General features: G+C 37.0%; 1 protein-coding gene and 1 pseudogene across 1 annotated transcript; one reads left to right on the forward strand and one right to left on the reverse strand.

Annotated features, from left to right (window-relative positions):
• Positions 1-7,066: 7,066 nt before the first annotated feature.
• Positions 7,067-7,993, forward strand: LOC143676158 (olfactory receptor 4P4-like). The gene has a single exon (XM_077151896.1). The coding sequence runs from the start codon at positions 7,067-7,069 to the stop codon at positions 7,991-7,993; it is 927 nt and encodes a 308-aa protein (XP_077008011.1).
• A 5,464-nt stretch (positions 7,994-13,457) lies between these two features.
• Positions 13,458-20,506, reverse strand: LOC143675643 (olfactory receptor 4S2-like; annotated as a pseudogene).
• Positions 20,507-21,188: the final 682 nt, after the last annotated feature.

Below are 21,188 nucleotides of genomic sequence, written 5' to 3' on the forward strand. Positions count from 1 at the left end.
AAACCCTGAATACAAAGTAAACACTACTTTGTCCTGGACTTCTGATTAATTCATCTCCTACAAAGCTAACTCTTCTTTTGAGTACATATGATATATTTCTAATTAAGTTTCAACACTGTTACTCTGTTCTATTCACCAGCCACCTCCCTGTAACCATCCACACATACATATGTGCATTTGAATGCAGGTGCACATGCACATGAATAATTCAAAATAAGCATTTCCCTTTATAGTTTTTCTGATATTAAAAGCTCTTATGAAGATGAGACTGTGTGTCAGTGAAACAATTGTGACTGCAGCACAGAAAATAAATTAAAAATAATCCTTTAAGTTACACATCAATTTGCTACCATCAAATAATTTTAACTATAAAGACTCTCACTAATGTATTTTGTTATTTTCTCACTAATGTATTTTGTCTACCGTGAATAGACTGTATAATTCAGAGAAATATAATATATGCCTCAAATGCTGAATTCTAAGGATGCAAATTTGAGAGTCTGCACTATGCTTGAAGACCAACTTTAAAGTTCAAATGTTTAGCTTCTGAAATATTCAGCACATTATTTTATGTTTTTACACTGAAAATCCAGAAATATTCAGGAAGTACTTTCTATGTGTAAATTGTAGTAGAACTGTTCACCATCAATATAGTGTTAAAAAGCATTTTATCTCAGGTCAATTTCAAATCTCCAAGTTTCTAGCTACCTTTCTCTGTCAAATTACCTGTTTGTGCTCCTGTGGAAGTATTAATGGCACCATCCCATAAGGTCATTGTGTGAATCAAACTAAAAAAAGCCATTTAAATTTCTTACCACAGTTACTTACACATTGGAATGAATGTTCACAAGTATTGCTATTAATCTTCCCATCAAAGAATTAATATTACTAGATACAAAATTGAGAAAGAGAAGAACCCTGATTAAAATATACTAATAGTCTATTGAAAAAAAAAAGACAACACCATCATTACAAAAAGCAAAACAAAGCAGAACAGTCTGTGAAAGGTGAAGCAAATGACCTGGAGAAATCATATATGGGGAGTCCAGTGGGATAACATAGGGTATGAAATGAGGTTGTAGGAAAGCAGATATAATGAGGATAATTTTCATGAAAACTGAGCATTTAAGTTTGCATTGATTATGTTAAGAAAAGGTATAATGTCTTAAACATATATAAATTATCAGACTTGCATTGGAAGCAGAGAAAGACAGCGTATTTTAAAAATTATTAAGGTTCATTTTCTGCAGAAAAAGTCATAAGGATACTTTTTGACTTTTTGGCCACTGACAATAAAACCTACATATGATATTTAACATCATATATTTGAAGGGACTTTGAAGAATGAAAACAGTATTTGAAAAGCCAAAGCAATAAGCAAGCTGTAATCAGCATTGTTTATTTTTCTTACCCTTGTTCAAAAATCACCACAGGGAACACCACTGGGAATTCATCCAGGTGTCACAAGTGCCTTTAAACCCTCTTCCCAACCCTTTCAGTTCAGCTTCTTCAAGAGGCGCCAGACCAAGAGCATTTAGGAAATTGAACCTTGCTCCTTATCACCACATCAAAGAGAAGAGAGAGAAGAGCAAAAGTCCAGGTGTACCTGACATTTTCCCTGAAATTTGGTGACATAATTCTCATTATCATTCTGACTACACAGGAAAATTTAAAGATATATTTATGTTTAGTGCAATTTGAGAACTAGATACCACCATGAATTTTTATTTTTTACCTGTTTCCTAAGATTTATTTATTATTGAGTTAGAATAGATTTTTTTCAATATTTTCAATTCAATAAGTTCAAGAAGACAAGACTATCCCTTAACATATCGATTTAAATGGGCACTAGCCAATATGTGACTTATTTTGTTTCTTTTCCATTTCTCTTATTCCTGTTTCTTTTCTCTTTTTTCTTCATTCCTTTCTTCCTCTCTTTTCTTTTTCTTCTTCCCTGAATCAATGTAAACCCATTTCTTTGAATAGCCATAGAATTATTCATCTTTTTCTGTTTGTATTTCAAAGAAATGATTTTTTTCATGAACTTTACCACCAAATATATCTGATTTTTTTGTAGTATTTATGTTCTTCTAATTCACATTCATCATTTTAATAAACTATTAGACTACTTTAGAGACTTGTTCTAATAGAAAACAGACAATGGAATGCTCTTTTGAAATCCTTGGTTAAAAACCTAGGACAGTGTGATGCTAAAATAGGAAGCTAAAAGGATCCGTGTAATGCTTTTTGTTCTTCTTCAGATAGAAAAGCAATGCAAAAAAATGTAAAATAGTAAAAATGTTATCAGATTATTGAATAAGTTTAGCAATAGGCAAAATTAACATAGTAAGAATAGAAATGTTATTGGTAATTTTGAAAAGCTAATTGAGAAATGATGATTTAAAACACTTAAATAAATAGATATTTAAATCTGTAAGTATCCATGAAGACTATACATGTTCATTTTTGGGGAGGAAATAGATGTTTTAGAGTTCAAAATCTTTCCTGCATCACATAATCATGTAGTGTCAGATAGAATTAGAAACTTCCTTTCCCTCCTTACTCTTTGAGTATTTCTGCAATGTTCCCTGACTTTTGAAATCTGTGTAGTGTTTTTGAAGGATATTTCAGTTCCCACAGTTGGAGTTCACATTATATAACAAAGAGTTATTTTTTTCACAAAAGTGAATCATATATTTATTATTGAAGTTGAAAAAGATCTCCTAAATAAAATATAGGAATTAAATGATTGCTGATAATGCTGGATTCAATTCCTAATTATAAAAGAGAAATTCTTTTTTATACATTCTGGAGGTCTTCAAATAAATGTGTTAAGTTTATTTAAGTTTTCTCATCCATGAAATTGTAACTCACATTGCCCACCTTACTTTGTGGAAGTTGGCTTGGTATTTTCAGCAGAGAGAAGCTGCAGAATTTTTAATACCTTGTAATTGCTGTAGACATAAATTTTTAGTGACAAAAGAGATTCTAAAATATTGACCAAGATTTATTTCTCAAGTTTGTCTATCATTACAGGTGGTGAAACATGTGCAGCATATAACTCCTTTTTAAATTAATAATAAAAGTGCTAATACTTAGTGAATTCCTGCTATGTCTTGGATACATGTATCTGTAACAAAACATTTCATATGGATCCTTTCATTTTAAAAATCCTTTATGGTAAGTACTTTTATTATCACTATTTTGCAGATGAGAAAAGCAAGGCACAGAGCCTTATGAAACTTGCCTATACTATTCAACAGGTAAGTATGTTTGAACCCATTACATCTAACTCAAGTGATCTTGTAGATACTTGTGGATGAATCCTGAATCCAAAGATAAATTTTTGTTGGTTAAGTAAATCAAGTTGATATTGAAAATCAGGAGTTGAGCATTTGATTTTTCTTTTGTATTCTGTTTTAGTGGTTGTGATGAAGCAGGATGAGCACTGATGTCTTGAACATGTCTTTCAGGCTTCTGTCCAACATATGTTTTCTTTGTTAAATTTTTCACAGAAACAACCACATCAGGTCATCAGAAGCCTTAAATGTGATGACTTATCTATTCAGGTGACACATATCAGAGTCCATTAAGCTTTTGAGTAGCACACTTTGATTATTCAGAATCTCTGCCCTGTTAGAAATGTATTGTTTGCTTCTATTTAAACTATAGGAACCAATGTTAGTTCACCAAATAAGAGCCATGAAAAAGAGCAAATTGTAACTTTCAGTACTCAAACATAACAGGTATGAGTTTTAATGAATAATTTGGGAATTTATTTAAACCCTATGAGGATTATTTAAGTATAAAGAAAGTCATATCCTTAACGTTGACACAAACTAAATCTAGAGATAGGTGTAAAAAGAAATGCAGGTATTAATATAAATTGTATGCAGATATGCATAAATGTCTATATACAGCTATTGATATTTCTTGATCCTTTATGTCAAATATCTTCTTGTGGGATGAGAAGAATGCATCTATCTAGTTATATTCATCTGGATTTCAAATACAGATATTCATTGAATATAATGCTGGGAAAACACCTAGATCTGCATTTAATAACACAACTGAAAAACAAGTTATGGAAAAGTTCACTGAATTCTGACACTTGATTGTGGTTTCTATTTTATTTTGTTTAATTGCATTAATTATATACTGTAATCTTTTCTAGTCATATTGAACAATTAATGCAGTTTTAATTAACTTAATTTCAGGAGTAATATTGAAATGCAATCCTTTTCATGAAGAAATCAGAATAGCGTATAATACTAAAATTCCCTTGGCCATTTGTTCCCTAAATGTAACTATTCCCTTGCACATCTTTTCTATTCACTTATGAGAACACAGTTACTCACAGAAACTACATGACATTCTTTTGGTGTGACTTTTTTAGTGTGCATGTTATCATACTAAGATTATCTTTGTATACCTTACAGTCTTTGCTCAGCAATATGTTTTTGTGATTTATCCATGTTAGATGTGCCAGGCAGATCACCATTTATATTTCTGCCTCATTTTCCATAATAAGATCCTACACGTGTTATTTATATTCTAGTATTATATTAGATATTTATATCATTTATATTTTCAAAAATTTAGCAAATCTGCAGTGAATATCCCTTTTAATGCTTTCTGGGGTAGTTTCATTGGATGGCATCCTGATCCCCCTTATCAACAATAAAATTTTATATGAACAGGTTTAAAATATCACTTCATGAAACTGAAAAACAATAAGATATTTCAGTGTTTATGTTGCATTTCCTTGAACCTAAAGAGGTTAAATTTTCTATATATGTGCATTGGACAATTTTTATTTCCTTTCTGTATATTGCTTATTTTAATGTTTTATTCTTTAACAAAACTGGGTTACTTCTTTTCACAGTATTGACTTGCAGGATTTAAAAATATTTACTCCAATTCTGTGATTTCTAAATAATTTGCTCATACTGATTTTGTTATACAGATCTGTTAAATGTTTTGTATTTTTATTTATAACTTTTATTCATGTGCTTTAAATTTTCCATGCCCTAAAATATGAGTACATTCTACTAATTGTTCCTCCAAAAGTTTTCTCATTTTACTTGATACATTTGTATTTTTCAACAACCTGGAATACATTTTTTATAACTAGTGAGATCAAGTTTTCTGTTTTCTTTATTTCAGTTACTGAAATCACTATTTCATATCAATTTGAAATGTCAATTTTTCCCAGTATATTTGTGTTTGTTTATTGATGACCTCCAAGTCTATCAATCTGCCTATTCTAACATTGATTTAATTGCCACAGTTTTGTGATATGCTTCAATATCTGAAAAAGTATGTTAACATAATTTCTCTTTTTTTAAAAGTTAGCTAAAGTAATCTGGATATTGACTGTGCTTGAAATTTTGAATCAGCTTTAAAATGTTGTGAATTTTTTGTCAGATATCTGATTTTTAATTATTGCATATAAGAATTAATTTTGGAATAACTGACGTATTCATTATGTTGATTGCTCTTAAACATAAAAGGTATATATAAATATATTTGCATGGTTCAAACTAGTTTTTGTCTTTAGGAAAATTCAAGAAATGGATTACATTATTAAGGACAAGACTTAAAGATTTTAAAGTTTTTAATATTTTTAAATTTTAGCATTTTATTTGAAAATATTATGCCATAGCTCAGGACTATTACAATTGGACTTTTGCTTATGTGATAGTGATATTTCCAGAGGTTTTACAAGAAATTAATCAGAGTATATTCACTTGGCATCCATGGATAGAATTCAAGTAACAAGTCCATGAACTCCCTAAAATCATACTTAAAAGCTCTGCATAGGGCAAACATTCATTTTTCTAAAACTATTTCACAGTAACCCATATAAAGTAAATGGCATTGTTAAATTGCTGACTTAAATCTTTGGGAGTGTGGCTGATGAGTTTTAATCAAAGGATAAAGTTCAGTTTTTTATAAAATTGAGATTTGAATTTAGCAGTGTTCTACATTTTAGGTCAGATAACTTCTAATTGCAGAAAGGAAATAAGAGATGTATTGTAATAATTTGCACCAAATAAAATTTTCCTTTTTAACTAGAACATTGTAGGAAAGGCCCCACAACTGCATTAATGACCTTAGTAAGGAAGAACAGTGGTTCTATTCAAAGATACAAGGTGGTGAAACAGATTCAAGTAAAGGATTATCTCTGGGTGCAGTTCGTCTCTCTAATACTGCTATCATGAGAAGAAGTGCCAGAAAGTAGACAAACAGAAAAAAACAATGATGAGAGCTCCAGTTTAGGCTGGAAAGTGAACTGGAAGATGAGGTACATTCTAAGAAGCCATAACTGAACTTGAAGTCCAAACAGTGGAGGAATCCTTTTCCCAAAAGATCTATTTTTTGCTTTCTTCCCCCCCCCCCCCCATTTATTTTTAATGCTGTGAAGAGGTTCTGATGTCTCCTTCTGAGATTGTGACCCAGGAGTTCAATACTTAAAATAGTGAGTCCATTGAAGTCTAATAACATTACTAAACTTTCAGGGTTTAGCACAGTGTCTTTTCTGGCTTAGAAGAATAATATTGTTGTTCTTTTATAGAAGCCTGGAATTTAAAAATCTTTCTTAGGACATAATATAGAATTACATCACAAAATTGACTTTAAAATATTTCATCTTTTAGCATTCACTTTGTTATTTGTGGTAAGCATGACATTAATTATAATTGCAATTATTTGAACTACTATTGATATTATCTAACCACACCAATAAAATACAATGTACATGTGGGTGGAGAGTCTATATATTTGTTTATTTCTGAACCCCTACCAAAAAGTACAGTGAATAAGTCAAAATAAAAGCCAGTGCATATTTATTGAATGACTGAATGATTTTAAAAATAGATTAACAGGGCAGGCTATGGTGGTTCAGCAGGCAGAGTTTGTGCCTGTCATGCCAGAGACCCGGACTCGATCCCCAGTGCCTGCCCATGCAAAATTAATTAATTAATTGATTAATTAACAAATTCAAAATTTCCAGCATTTCATGTACATTAATCTCCCCTTTTAAGTTATCAACTCCACAGAAACCATGGGACATGGAAACATCACAGAATTTATCCTCTTAGGCCTGTTTAGTGATGAAGATGTGAAGGCTACCTGCTTTGTGCTGTTCTCACTTTGCTATATTGCAATTCTCTTTGGAAACCTGCTCATTTTGCTCACCATAAGAGGCAGCCATCTCAGTGAGCAACCCATGTATTTTTTCCTCAGTATTCTGTCTTTCATGGATGTCTGCTTCACCTCAACGGTGGCCCCCAAACTGATCACAGACTTACTGGTTCAGTGGAAGACCATATCCTACAGCAGCTGCATGGCCCAGATGTTTTTTGCTCACTTCTTTGGTGCCACTGAGATTTTCATCTTGGTGGCTATGGCTTATGACCGCTATGCAGCCATCTGCAGACCCCTTCATTATATGATCATCATGAGCAGACGGGTGTGCTATGTCCTGGTGATGGCCTCCTGCATTGGAGCATTTATCCATTCAATCATGCAGGTATTGATTATCATAGGACTTCCCTTCTGTGGCCCAAATCAAGTGGACCACTATTTCTGCGATGTATTTCCCTTGCTAAAACTGGCCTGCTCCGACACCAGTCTGTTGGTTATTGCAATTATAACCACCACAGGAGTCTTGTCCATTTTGACCTTCATTGCCTTAGTGATTTCCTACATCATCATCCTGTCCATCCTGTCCATCCACTCATCTGACAGCCGCCGCAAAGCCCTCTCCACCTGTGGCTCACACATTACCGTGGTGCTCATGTTTTTCTTGCCCCTTATCTTCACCTATGTCCCCACGGTTGATTCTGTCAGTAATGACAAGGTGTTTGCTTTGTTTTACACCGTGATTGCCCCCTTGTTCAACCCCCTCATCTACACACTGAGAAATGCTGATATGAAGAATGCCATGAGGAAAGTGTGGTGCCGATACAAGCTGTTTGAAGAGAAATGAGGCCCCTGGGTTTGAGCCCTTGTCACACCTCACTAATGTCAGCAAATACAGCTGGTAAGGAAAGGTGGTGTACTGTCACCTAAAGTCATGAACTACAAGCAGAGAAGACCTGCCTCCCACTCTCTTTCTGTTCCTTTTTACATCTCTGAACCTGTGTACAGAGGCAACAGATCAAATGATCTCATGCTTTCCAGTTCTGAAGTTTGGGAATGTATTTTGTCCTTAATTGATCCCACACATGGTGGACATTAATGCATGTGACAATTTGGAGGTTTTATGGACCTCAGAAAATTATGTTCTTAAATTTAAACTACTCCTGTGGGTGTGGACCCATTTTCGTGAGTAGGACCTTAACCAAAGATTTGACACACCTCATTCAAGGTAAGTCTTAATCCTTTTCCTGGACTCCTCTACACAAAGATGAAAACAGAGATAAAGACAGAGAATCTAAGAGAGGAAGCACCAGAGTCAGAGAGGAAGACTCTCAAGTAAGAAGCTGAAAGCAATGAAGCCCAGAAGAGGGAGAGAGACCAGCATATGCTGCCATATGTCTTGCCATCTGACAGAGGAGTTCAGGTATAGTCCTGGTGATGCTTTGATGTGGACATTTTCATGACCTCAGTATTGTAAGTTTAAAAGCTAATGAGTCCCCATTGCTAAAAGCCAGCCCATCATGTGGTATACTGTATTTTGACAGTTTTAACAAATTAAAACCATGAACTTAGTTTTTGTTTGTTTGTTTTTTGCATGAGCAGGCATCGGGAATCAAACCCAGTGTTTCCAGTATGGCAGGTGAGAGCTCTGCCTGCTGAGTCACTGTTGCACCACCCTAAAACAATGAACTTTTATAATGACAAATTTTAACAACTGCATAGTTTGGCAGTCATGCCCTGCATTAGGAAATAGAAAGGACTTCTCATATTAAAGGAGGCCCTAAGGCAACTTCCAATTTTTGAGGTTTCCATTATTATGATAATAATAATGATGATAATAATAAAGCAATGCCTCAGAACATTGCCAGCATTATTGTATATTTTAATTATTTTCATTAAACAAATTATGTTTGCATATAATGCAATGCAATTAAAGTATATGATTCAGACTATAAGATTGGAAGATATGAATGTGTGCATGTGGTAAAGAACACTCTGTAACAAATCAGTGGTACAGTCCAATAACTGGAAATTTCAAGATTTATGATGAACTTCCTTCAGTCCTGTAAATATATTTTTATGGCTGTATTGTAACCTCACTTAAAATATCTTCATGACTATACAGTTGACAATCCTTGGAATCATTCAGCATGGAGAATCTCCCACCATTTGAAAAACCTTGAACTTATGAAGATACATAGCTAAAGAAACAGGTGTTCCTGGGTGCAATTTGTTAATGTTCATCACCCATAATACAAGTTGCATCATTTGAGGTTTACTTTCACTGTTTAAACTATGTAAAACTGCTTTTCTTCCCACTCAGGAAGACTCTTATACTTGGGAGAAATAAATAATATTGGACTAATAAATTGACTGAAACTGGGACCTAGGCCAAAATAACTTTTGGTCTATGAGGAATCCTCAAGCTGTGTGAAATAGAAGAGACCTCCAAGATCTTCCAGTGTCACCTGCTCCCACCACACTTGGGGAGACATTAAATTGAGGACCCGAAAATTGGTAAAAGGTCACCAAGCTTGCAAATGTGAGATAACTACAACTGATACACTCTGATGCTTCTTTCTCCACACCACAGCTTCCATTAAGAAAATGGATTCTATGTATTTAATGCATTATTGTTCCATGTGTAACATGCAGCCACGTTTAAGGTCAGGAATGGATTTGTAGAAATTACTCTAGGTGATGAAGGGTTCAGCAGTTTTTCCTTTTCTAAATGTCTACAATATACTGTTTGAAAAACCAGACAACTTAGAACCCAGAGGGAGGCACGTAAGTAATGAAGTATACTGAAAATGAGACAAGTAAGAAAATTAAGAATCAGGTCAGACTCTAGTTTTGACATTGGTTTTGTGGTGAAAACCTCCTGAATTAGTGTAATTAAATTCATTGTTTGTGAAAAACTCCTGATGAGATTATTTAATTCAAGAAGGTGAAGATCAACAGAGATGTCTAGAGCTAGATGGGAAAGTGTTTAAATTTGACATTTATTTTAAGAAGTCTGTTGTTGATAAATATGAAAGCCACATTTTCCAGTAATGAAATAAATTAGCTGATTGTGAAAAATTCCCTATTTTATTTCTCTGAATAGGAGACAAACCTTTCAGGAATCTGTTTGAATCTAGTTTGTACTTGTATTTTTTCACACTCTTCCTGTAACATATTAACAAAGGAGAGGTGAAAGGGAATCTATCCGAGCATGGTTAATATTATGCCCATGTCTTCCCATATGTTATCCATGGATGAAAAAGCTGAAGAGAGGCTCACTGCACCCTGTGATATTTAGAATTTTGCCTTTAAGTGTATAGTCAAACTAATGTGCTATCCTTCATGTCCATTCTCTCCAACTTGCACTTTCCTAAATGTTCTTTGTGAAGTAACTCACATTAAATATATTGGAGACTTTATATATTCAAGAACACACCTCAAAATCCCATCTTCCAAAGTTTGACCATGCCATTCTGGAATCATTCCACTCAATAATACTGTATAATTACACATCCTGAAACTCATGACTTATTCCATCAGTATTTAATTCTTGCTTTAATTGTGCCTGTGGGTTAGTGGGGGTTCACCTGATCCAAACTGGGCATGGCTATAGTTAATCAACAGTCCACAGTTTGGATTCAGATATAGTCCATGTAATGCTCACTTTTCTTATGCATAAAAAAGCAGTCATATCTTGCTATTTGTGGGTCATATGTATTGAAAGCTGGTTGCCATGCAACAACTGGACATTTCAGAACATTGAAAAAATGAGACATGCCCACTTGTGCACTACAAAAATTGTGTACTTCTAGTGACACTGACACATGAGCAATATCTATCTCCTCGATATGTTTAAATGAATAAAAGTATTCCATGTGATGGAATATGAAATCTACCTATAACACTTGTAATTGAGCATTTCAGGGAAAAGTGTTTAAAATATTTTATACTCCACATGACAGAAGAATAGCCACTAGTTAGAAGATACAGGGCAGCATCTTTTCATTGTTTTGCATTATGAAATAAATTTCTTCATCTGGAAAATGTGAAGTGATGTCCTTTATTTTCATTTATGAAGGTATATGCTTTGCAAAGTCACATCCCTGGCAGACAATGTTGTAATAATACAGCTATGAAATAAATTTCTCTTGTTGACTCAACTTCCTCCCCAGAAACTGGGAGAGTCTGAGTTCTCATCATTGTAGTTCTCCTTATGAAGAACCAAGAGACAAATCTCTAAGTTTCTCTGATGAGACTTGACTCTGAGAAACTTTTGTGAGTGATAAAAAGTTTATAAAGTCACTAATGGAAACTTGAGTATGATTTCACATGCTCCCCTTTCACATGCTTTTGAGAACCATGAACCTGCTAGCTTTTACTTTCTTAAGGACCTCAGACTTGCAAGATCAGTAATGATAACCCATTATTTTCAAACATTTTAGTGTAAAAGCATAAGGAAACAGTATTCTGTAACATGTATTCAATTTTGTTTTCTGGGTCAAATCAATTTCAGGTCTCTTTTTGTTAGAAGGCAGAGAAGGTGGGGATACATATCCAAAGTAAGGATCTATGGATTCTATTGACTCACAGACATCATAAACTCTAAGGAGAGCAAAGTCTTTCCCTTGTGATGTCAAGTCCAAGTTTCCTGAGCAGTAACTACTGGCTGCATAAAAATCATAACAGATAATATACAGATTTACATTTATTTCTTAACCCTTGCTACTAAATCAGAATAACTTGGACTAGGTTCTGTTTTTGGTTAAAAAAAAAGCATTCTCAAGGTGACTCCAACCACCACCAAGCTTGAGAGGCACTAATCAAGTCTTCATTTTAAAATTGAGGAAATGGAGGCCCAGAGCCACCAGTATGTGCCCATGTTGGGACAATAATCATTAATTGTGTGATTCCAGGGCAAAGGATCTTGACTTCTTGGTTATACCTTCTATCCCAGACATATTTCTGCTTTTGAGCTTTCCAATCTTTTATTCTGCTTTTGAGGCAACATCAGCAAGCAGGTTTTAAAATGCTTAACTATGCATAACTCTCAACCTGAGTAAAGTTTACACACACACACACACACACACACACAGATGTGTCCACACTAACACCACAATCATAAACACTTGCATAGTAACTGGATAATGTGATGTATGGAAAGGCAATGGGACAATGGAAGAAGGGTTGCAGTAGTACGTTCACCTGCTATAGGACCTAAGTTCAGATTTTGTCTCCTGGTGAAAGAAAGACGTATCTATGAGGCAAGTGTGAGTTCACATGAGAAAGGCATAAATTTGTTTCCAGAATAAGTCTCTCTGGAATTCACTGCTGGATTTCTGTTAGGGAAGTCAAGAAAGCAGTGAGAAATGGCTCACTGTATTCATTAAAGCTGTTTGGTTCAAGCATTGGAGGGCATAGAGTTTCCCAATCATGCATTACAGTGAAATATATTTACCCTGCTGATTTGAGTTGCAGCCACCTATCCTTCACAGGTGACAGTTTTTATTCAGTTTCTTCAATTTTTCCAGTTAATCACTTTATATTTAAAGGGACTCTGGCTTCAAAGTACAGGTAAAGTTTAGAGTCCAATTAGTAGAAGCATAGTCATAAGAGTTATAATTAAAAGAGAGATCTTCAAGGCAAACTTATCCAGCATCCTTGTGTGGGCAAAGACAAGTCTGAGAGAAACAAAATGACTTTGCAAAGATCAGAGAATAACAAGTCTTTGGTCTTTCATACTTATTTCTCCTCTTTTACAATCGTCTCACTCTTCCATTCTCATTTCAAGCTTAGTAGATTTTATTTTCTGCCAGAATCTCTGTTTGAAAGCACTTATATCAGAAAGGTTTAGTTCAGATCCACTAGTTTTTATGTATTCTTTCTTTCTGGCAACATACACAAACTGAGTGCTTAAAATATCCCAATCATGGTTATAAATGCTAGAAAGCAGCCTTAAATACTTCACAGCAGACTTTGACTCTTTAAAGAAAATGGTAAACAGGCCAGAATGGGAAGGAAAAAACAATGATGCTGAATAAGGTCCTGATGAATTACTATTTTAATAAAATGTCTCTGTCCTGGATATTTCAGAAAATTGTTTGATTATTAAATAGTAGAATCAATGCAATTACAATGATGATAAACATTATTTACATTTGTAAAATGGATTATTGTCTCATTGTTCCTTCCAAGGGCCCTGTGAGGTTGCTGTTATTGCCTTCATTGTGCAGATGAGTTAACCAAGGCAAAGAAAATTCAAGGTCATCAGTTTACAATATCACCACTCCCAACTATTTGCTATTAACCTGCTAGAAAAATTTCTTACCCAACATTTTTTTCATTGGATTCTATAGTTATGCATCTCTCAGTGTATAAATCAGGGGTTCAATGTGGGGTTGATAATGGTGTAAAAGACAGCAACCATTTTATCTTCTACAAAGGGAGTACCTAGGCACAGGTGCATGAAAACACATGAAAAGCAATAGATGATAACCACAGCAATGTGGAAGTCACAGGTAGATTTTGTGCCTGCCCTATGCTGTCTGCTTTCTCAGGGACATCAGGATGACAGTATAGGAGACTAGCCAGATAACAAAACTCCCCAGAGCAATGGTCCCACTGTTGGCTGTCATGGCAACACCAGCAACCTATGTGTGTATGCAGGCAAGTTTCAGAACAGGGTGAGCACTACAAAAGTGGTGGTCAATCTCATTGGATCCACAAAAGGGTAGCTGGACCACTAGAGCCACCTGGATAATGGAATGTAAGAACCCACCTATCCAGGTTCCAAACAACTGTTATTATCACATCTGTTCCTGTCCATGATGGTCATATAGTGTAGGGGTTTACAGATGGCCACACAGCAATCATAGGTCACTCCAGTAAGAATGAATATCTCAGTACAAGCAAAGAAATGTACCCCCACAGAGGTGCAGCATATACCCCACATAGGTGATGGCATTACTGTTGGTCCATAATCATCTTGAAAACAGTCATCAAGGAGTAACAAATGCCCACAAAAGACAAATAGTTGAGAAAAAATGCATATGGGTCTGAAGCAGGGAACACCACACAGGAAAGCACCAGAGCTTTTGAGAAGTGGACAAGCTTTTTATTGTCCATGGGTGTAAAAGATTTCTGTCCAAAGTCTGAGCCCTGAATATCCTTTGTCTCCAGATTATATAAAGAAGTAAATAGGGTAGAAGTTATTATGGGAGTGGATAAAGACGATGCTACAAACTCTGGTCATAGCTGATTTCTTTTTTCTGGAATGCAGGTGGGCCTGGGCATGCCTAGCAGATACAGAAGATGTTTTGTTTCACTATCTCTTTCAGAAAGCATGTTTTTACACATTCTTGAGAGTACACAAATTCATAAAGGCAGTTATAGTAAGGAAATACAGCAATAATACTTGAGCCACTCTTATGAACTACTTCATTTCCCCCTTTGATGATATCATTCATCACATTTTATTCCATAGATGTTGCACCATTTTCACTTGTGGACACTAATTCATGTTTATGATGGTTCAAGGGGCACAGGCCACTGAGATGAAGTAGGTGGGAGGCAGTTTTCCTGTCTACTAAGGCTTCTCTAGTGTGACTTATATTTTTTAGTAAACAAGAGAAGAGGCAGGGGAGGATAAGACATATACTAAGCAGCACTAAAACACTTCCAATCAGAGTTTTGAACCCACCAAAGACTGAAAACTATCCCCCAAACAGATTTTTTTTTGGTTCTAGACATTCCAGGTCTGAATTTGAACATAGGGTTTTTATGTGATTGGTGATTTCCTTTATTACCTTTCCTTGGTCATTTAACTGCAGGTAACAGTTGGGAAGGTTGAAATTTCCACATATTCCACCTTATTTTGTTAACAGGTAATCAAGAGCCAGTTGATTCTGATAGATGGCTGTTCTAAATTTGGTTTGTTGCTGTGCCAACACATTTAAAGTATAGGCCATTTCATTTGTGATTAGTTTAACTGCTGTCTGGAGCTGAATGATGCATTTTAACATGTAAATTGGGGACAAAAACAGCATCTTACAACTTATATAGGAAAGGAGAAGTTATCTGGATATGAATAAAGACACCAAATTAAAGTAAAATTAGTTTCCAGAAAGAATTGTAGGTGGCCTACTTCTAGGAGAGCTAATACAGCCAAATGAAAAACAAACACAGAGATGAGGATAAGGAAAGTCAGGCCACAAATCTGGCAAGCTGGGGTGCCCATATGTTGATTCCTTAATTTTTGGCCATGAGTGGATCAGTCAGTTTTGGAGTGACTGAAGCAAGGCTCAGAGTCTGATAATTTCCTCAAGCTTCAGCCTTGCATAGACTCAGCCAGTTACAGAGTGACTGGGGCAGGGAAGGTGGTTTTTTTATGCAGCATCAGATGCAGCAGAGTTTCTGGGTTTGTCTGGTACTTTGACAATGAGGTTGAGCCATTTCCAGGTTTCAACTGGGGTGGTGGATCCAAGGGACAATCTTGGCAACTTTAACAACTATGGGGTAGAAAGAAGGACCCTATAGGACTCTAACTACGTGGGTATTTATACTTGATTTTTTTAATCTTTTACCCAGACAAATGATCCTGGGGTAAATGACTGAACAGGGAATGTTAATTGTAGTGGGAATCTTTCATTTGCTGAGCTGTGCAGTTCAGACAGAATGGCCCTGCAGTTGCTTTCCTAAAGTTAGTCCTCTGAATTGTACAATATTTCCTTGGATTTTTTAAATCAGTGTTTGGAGACCATCCAAACAAATTTTCAAAAGGGGAAAATCCAGTCTGTTTTGTGGGACTACATCTTACTCTTAACAAAGTTATGGGGAGAATATTAATTCATTTTAAATTGGCTTCCTGACAGTTTCTTCAGATGTGATTTCAGGGTGCCATTCATTCATTCCACTTTCCCTGAACTCTGAAGCTTATATGCTGTGTGGAGGTTCCACTTTATGAGGAGTGTTTTATTGAGATTTTGTATAATTTGGGCCACAAATGCTGGTGCAATGTCAGAGCCTATGGACCTTGGCTGGTCATACCATGGGATGGTTTCTTTACACAAGAACCAAGGTACTTTCTGGGACTTTTCTGAGCAAGTCAGAATGGCTTCCACCCATCCTAAGAACGTATAGATGTCTACTAGTAAGTAGTGGTAGCCCCTGCCCAGAGAAGCTCTGTGAAGTTTACCTGGGTGCTGTTGAATGGCATTTGTTCCATGACAAATGCCCCCCCCCGAGTGGGGGATTTTGGCCCTTCTTGGTGGTTGTTTTGAGCAAAAGTTGCACATTTAGCGGGCAAAGTTGATGCAGCTGAGAAATGTAAAAGTATGGTTAAAGAAACTGCTCCAGGGCTGTTTTACAATAGTGACTATTTTCATGAACTTGTGAGACCACTGCTGGGTTACGTGTTTCTGGGATTGCTAATTGACCATTTTTGAATTTTCACCTTCCATTCAGCAGGAAGAGCAGTACTACCTTCCTTAGAGTTTCAAAGGCTCTCTGCTGTTCATCTCCCAAGGCAGGGGTAAATTTTCAGCTCCTCACATTGTCTCATACAGAGGCTTAGTGATTGCAGTGAAGTCAGGGATCCAAATGCAGCAGAAACCTGTAGTCCTGTAGGAATTTATGGACTTGTTTCAGAGATGTGGGTGTAGGCTTTTGACAAATGGTCTGTTTTCTTTTAACTTCAGGTGCTGGGTGCCTTGGGTGATGTGAAATCCAAGGAATTTTACTTTTTGTATTTTGCAAATTTGGGCCTTTTTTTTCCAGAGACCTTGTAGCCTCTTTGATTCAGGTGAGCCAGGAGTGACTTTGTACCTTCTAGATAGTCCTGTGAGGTTGTGCTGGCTAAGAATAGATTATGCAAATAATGGAACAAAGCATTATTATATTTTTTGCATTGAAATTCTTGCAAGTCCTTCCATAGGGTTTGGCTAAATATAGTGGGAGAATTTTTGAACCCTCAAGGCAGGCACATCCATGTGAATCATTTTCTTCCAATGTGCAGATGTTCCCATTCAAAGGCAAAAATGGGTTGACTGACCAGTGCCAGACAAATGCAGGAAAAAATTGTCTTTTAGGTCAAGGCATGAGAAAAATGATGCTGTTGCAGGAATTAAGCTCAAGAAGGAATAAGGATTTGGCACTATGGGATGTAAGGTAACAGTCACTTTACCTTACCTGCAAGTCTTAAATGGGGCAGTGATAATTGGTACCGGGTTTTCATACTGGTGACAGAGAGGTGTTCCATGGAGACTGACATTCCTGCAGTACACCATGGACAAGTAAGCAATTGATGTGTACCTGAATTTATACCTGGGTTTCTCAGGGGACTGGATATTGTTTAAGATGCACAGAGGCAACTCCCAGGTGGAGTTCCATGAGGACTGGAGGGGGTGTTCATTGCTAGCCCTGATGGGCTATTTTCTGCCCAAACAGAAGGATCAACTCCTGCACCTGTGATAGTCAGGTCTGTTTCAGTCTTACTTGGCAACAAAGAGGTGCCACTTTTCCATCTGGGAGGCTGTCAGCGTCACCATGATCACTTTTTCTGGGTTCTTTAGCATCAGGAGATATTCCACTTCTGCACTGAAGTTTATTTGAGCCTGGAGGTTTGTCAGGAGATTTCAGCCCAGTAGGGGTACCAGGCAGTAAGGAAGGTAAAGAAATTAATGGGAAACTTCATGGGATCTCAACAGACATTTATGGGCTGTTAAGAAGGGATGCTGAGCCAAGACACAAGGGGATCCTTTTAGTTTTTGGCCCAATTTGTTGCATGACATCAGAATGTTCTGCACTTGTGTCTACCATGAAATCCAACTTTTGTTCCCCTACTGTCATCATGACCATGGGTTCCCTGGGGCCAAGTGTGAAGGGGTTCAGTCTGTTTCAGTCTGAGTTATCTTCAAGGCCTGCTGTACCTACAAAAATCAGTAACTCTGGGTTCTTCATGGCTATTGGGTATTTTGTCACCCCTTTCCCACCTTTTGTTGAGGTATTCTGCTTCTAGTGTCCTTCTTCTTAACAGTAAACACACAGGTTCCCTCCCAGTGGAGATGTTCTACCTTCTCCAGACAGCCCCCAATAAGTGTGTTTTATTTCCTGGCTCTGGTCACTTGAAGGTTCTGAGTTTTGAGAATGGGGTCTTTCTAGTGCCCTGCATGAGCACTGTAGCAAGCAGGTCTGCTTTTATCTTTAGTCAGCAGTCTGCTTCTCTCCATGCCTCCTGGTCTTGGTTCATGTAAACTTTGGTAGCCACCACAAGGAGCTTGGATATATTCACTAAAGAAAACCTTTTAATTTCTGCAGCTTTCTCTGGATAATGGGTTGGGCTTGCCCAATGAATTCAGAGTTAAGAAATTTCTGGTTTTCTGGTACCTCGGGATCAAAAGGAATATACACTCTAAAGGCTTCAAGAGGTGCTTGTGGAACTGGCTAGGGGCTTAATCTACCCTTTGCAGGACTTCAGTGGTTTTTCACATATTGACTGTCTTTCTTGCCCCCTTTTGCATGCCTTGAATGAGTCGAGTTTGGTAGAGGTTTAAATTGTTTTTGTCAGCTTCGGTGTTTGTGACCCATCCTGAGTCAACATCTGGGAAGGAGTTTTGAGCATATCGGGATGTATTCATTGCCCTAGAGGAGCATTTTCTTTCAAACACTTCAGGGTGGCTTATGAAATCATCTCTGCTCTTCTGTCTTAAAGAGGGTGATGCAGAACTGATGGCAATCTTGCCACATTGTCAAATAGGTCTGTATAATTGACTGGAGCAAGTCAATCATAGCCTGAGCCTTCTCAGTGTAGGAAGGAGCACGTTTTTCACAGTTTATGAGGTCAGTGGTTGAAAAAGGCTGGTAGATGAATATTTGCTGTTATCCCTGAAACTGGCTGTTTGGATCATAGTAAACTGGCCCTAGAGTTTCTTACAGGGGCAGTTGCAGAGCTCTTGAGGTTTTGTAGGTTTTGCCAACTCAGGATCAGAGGTTCCAGGTTTTTGGGATTTCTGGAGGGGGGTCCAGGCAGACTGGGACCAGGAGTGATGGGAAATAATAGCCGAGAACTGGGAGGAGTCCCTGATGAGGTGGAGTTTCCAGTAGAGGGCATCAGGGGAGATGATAGTGCTTCTAGAAGCACAGCCAGTGCTTCAGGCAGGGGTTGGGGAGCTGGAGCTGAGCAAGGTGGGGATAATAGATCTTTGTCAGCAACAAGGAGGACAGGAGGATTTAGGAAGGGTGGGGTAAAAAGTCTCTGTCAACTGTGGGGGAGGGTGGCCCCTTTGTTCCTTTATCTTGGTGGCTTAAGGGTGGGAAGAGTTTTTTTTCTGTCAGCTGCAGGGTATTCTCCAGGATTGGAAGTTTAATGGTGGCTTGAGCTAATTGCTTCACAGCAGCCACTCTAGGGAGTGAAATGCCTATGTCAGCATGGGCTAACCGGACTTTTGCATGGATTTTAATGCACACTTTTAGCCATGGTGGTGAATTTCAAATGAATTGGAGCCAGGAATCAACATACAGGAAGCGGTTAGGGTGGCTAGGCTGCCCTATGACAACTTGCCAGACTGCTCAGATCAGGTGGAGGTTGAATGACCCCTCAGATGGCCATCCAACTTCAAGAGTGGGCCAGTCCAATTGGCAAAATTTGTACAACTCTTGGGGCTTAAGATTCACTCTATAATCTCCAGGAAACCTTTTTAAAAAAATTCTTAAGAAGGCAGGCTAAGGGGATTTTGCTTTCAATACCACCCTCAGTGCTCCTCCCAGGGCACCAGACAACAAAAGAGTAGAATAAGCAAAAGACAATCATTTTGCCTGTCTCTGACTGCATCCTCCATGGTAATTTAGGGCACTCTTAGCATGAAATGGGTTGGTATAAACTCCCAACCCAGACTCTCTTGTTGAGAAGGCCACTTTTCAAGCTGTATGAAGACCTACAGAACTATAGATTGGGACACAAAATTCACTCATGAGTGACACAATGCCAAAGCCTCAAGACCGAGCCAGGTCTCATTCACACTTTTTCACACACAAGACACTCAACAACTTGACAAGTTATGTTGTCTTCCTAAACCAGAGTGTATGTAACTATTGAGGTTTCTCCTTCAGCTTTTCTTCTGTCTGAAAGGTACTTGACCAGGTTTAGTTGGTGATCAATCTGCTTTTCTGCCTAAAAGGCAGGACCTGTCAGTCCCTATACCTGATAGAGCCACTTTTGTGGACTACCTCAGGTCTTGAAAATGTTACCAGTACAAGCTGTTATCCTGATGATCAGGTTTCTCAGAAGAATGACTGTGTAGGAGAAAGAAAATACCACAAAACAAACTTCAATCTCTGGGTTCTGAGAAAGGCAACTGAAAATGAATTCAGTTCAGTTCCAGTTCTATTGACTATTGTTTTTCCATGGGATTAATCAACCAGGTCAAATTCCAAAGAGGTAATTCAATTATATGAAAGAAAAACATTAAAGGACCAACAGCAATGTTTCTAATGATGAACAGATACTCACAGTACTGGATAATGGAAAACATGTACTTTCTGCTGCTTTGTACAAATACTTTTAAAGAATTTTAAGTTCATGTGTTCTTATCATCTTGTCTCCATACAAATAGCAATTCATTCACTTCAGAGTCAGAAACAAAGCCCTGAAAGATAAAACTAATCCTCTAAGTCACTTACCTAAGAGTCCCACCTCTCTCAACTTTTTTTTCTATATCTCACCACCTTGCTGAATTTGTTTCTTGGCTCAAGTAAATTTGCTATAGATTTCTCGGGATCTTCCAAGTATAGTATTATGTTATTTGTAAATAATGAAAGTTTTACTTCTTCCTTCCCAATTTGGATGCCTTTTGTTTCTTTGTCCTGCCTGATTGCCCTTACTAGAACTTCAAGCACAATGTTGAATAATAGTGATGACAGTGGGCATCCTTACTTCATTCATGGTACAAATGGGGAAGCAAAAGTTCCATGATGTTAAATGATTTCAGTCTCTTTCCATTGAGCACAATGCTGGCTATCAGTTTTTCATATATTTCTTTCATCATATT

This window comes from Tamandua tetradactyla, chromosome 3 (genome assembly GCF_023851605.1).
Source record: "Tamandua tetradactyla isolate mTamTet1 chromosome 3, mTamTet1.pri, whole genome shotgun sequence".
Classification (NCBI taxonomy): Eukaryota; Metazoa; Chordata; class Mammalia; order Pilosa; family Myrmecophagidae; genus Tamandua; species Tamandua tetradactyla.

What these genes read in the sequence shown, in the direction of transcription:
- LOC143676158 (XM_077151896.1), top strand. Translation starts at nt 7,067, where the DNA reads ATGGGACATGGAAACATCACAGAATTTATCCTCTTAGGCCTGTTTAGT.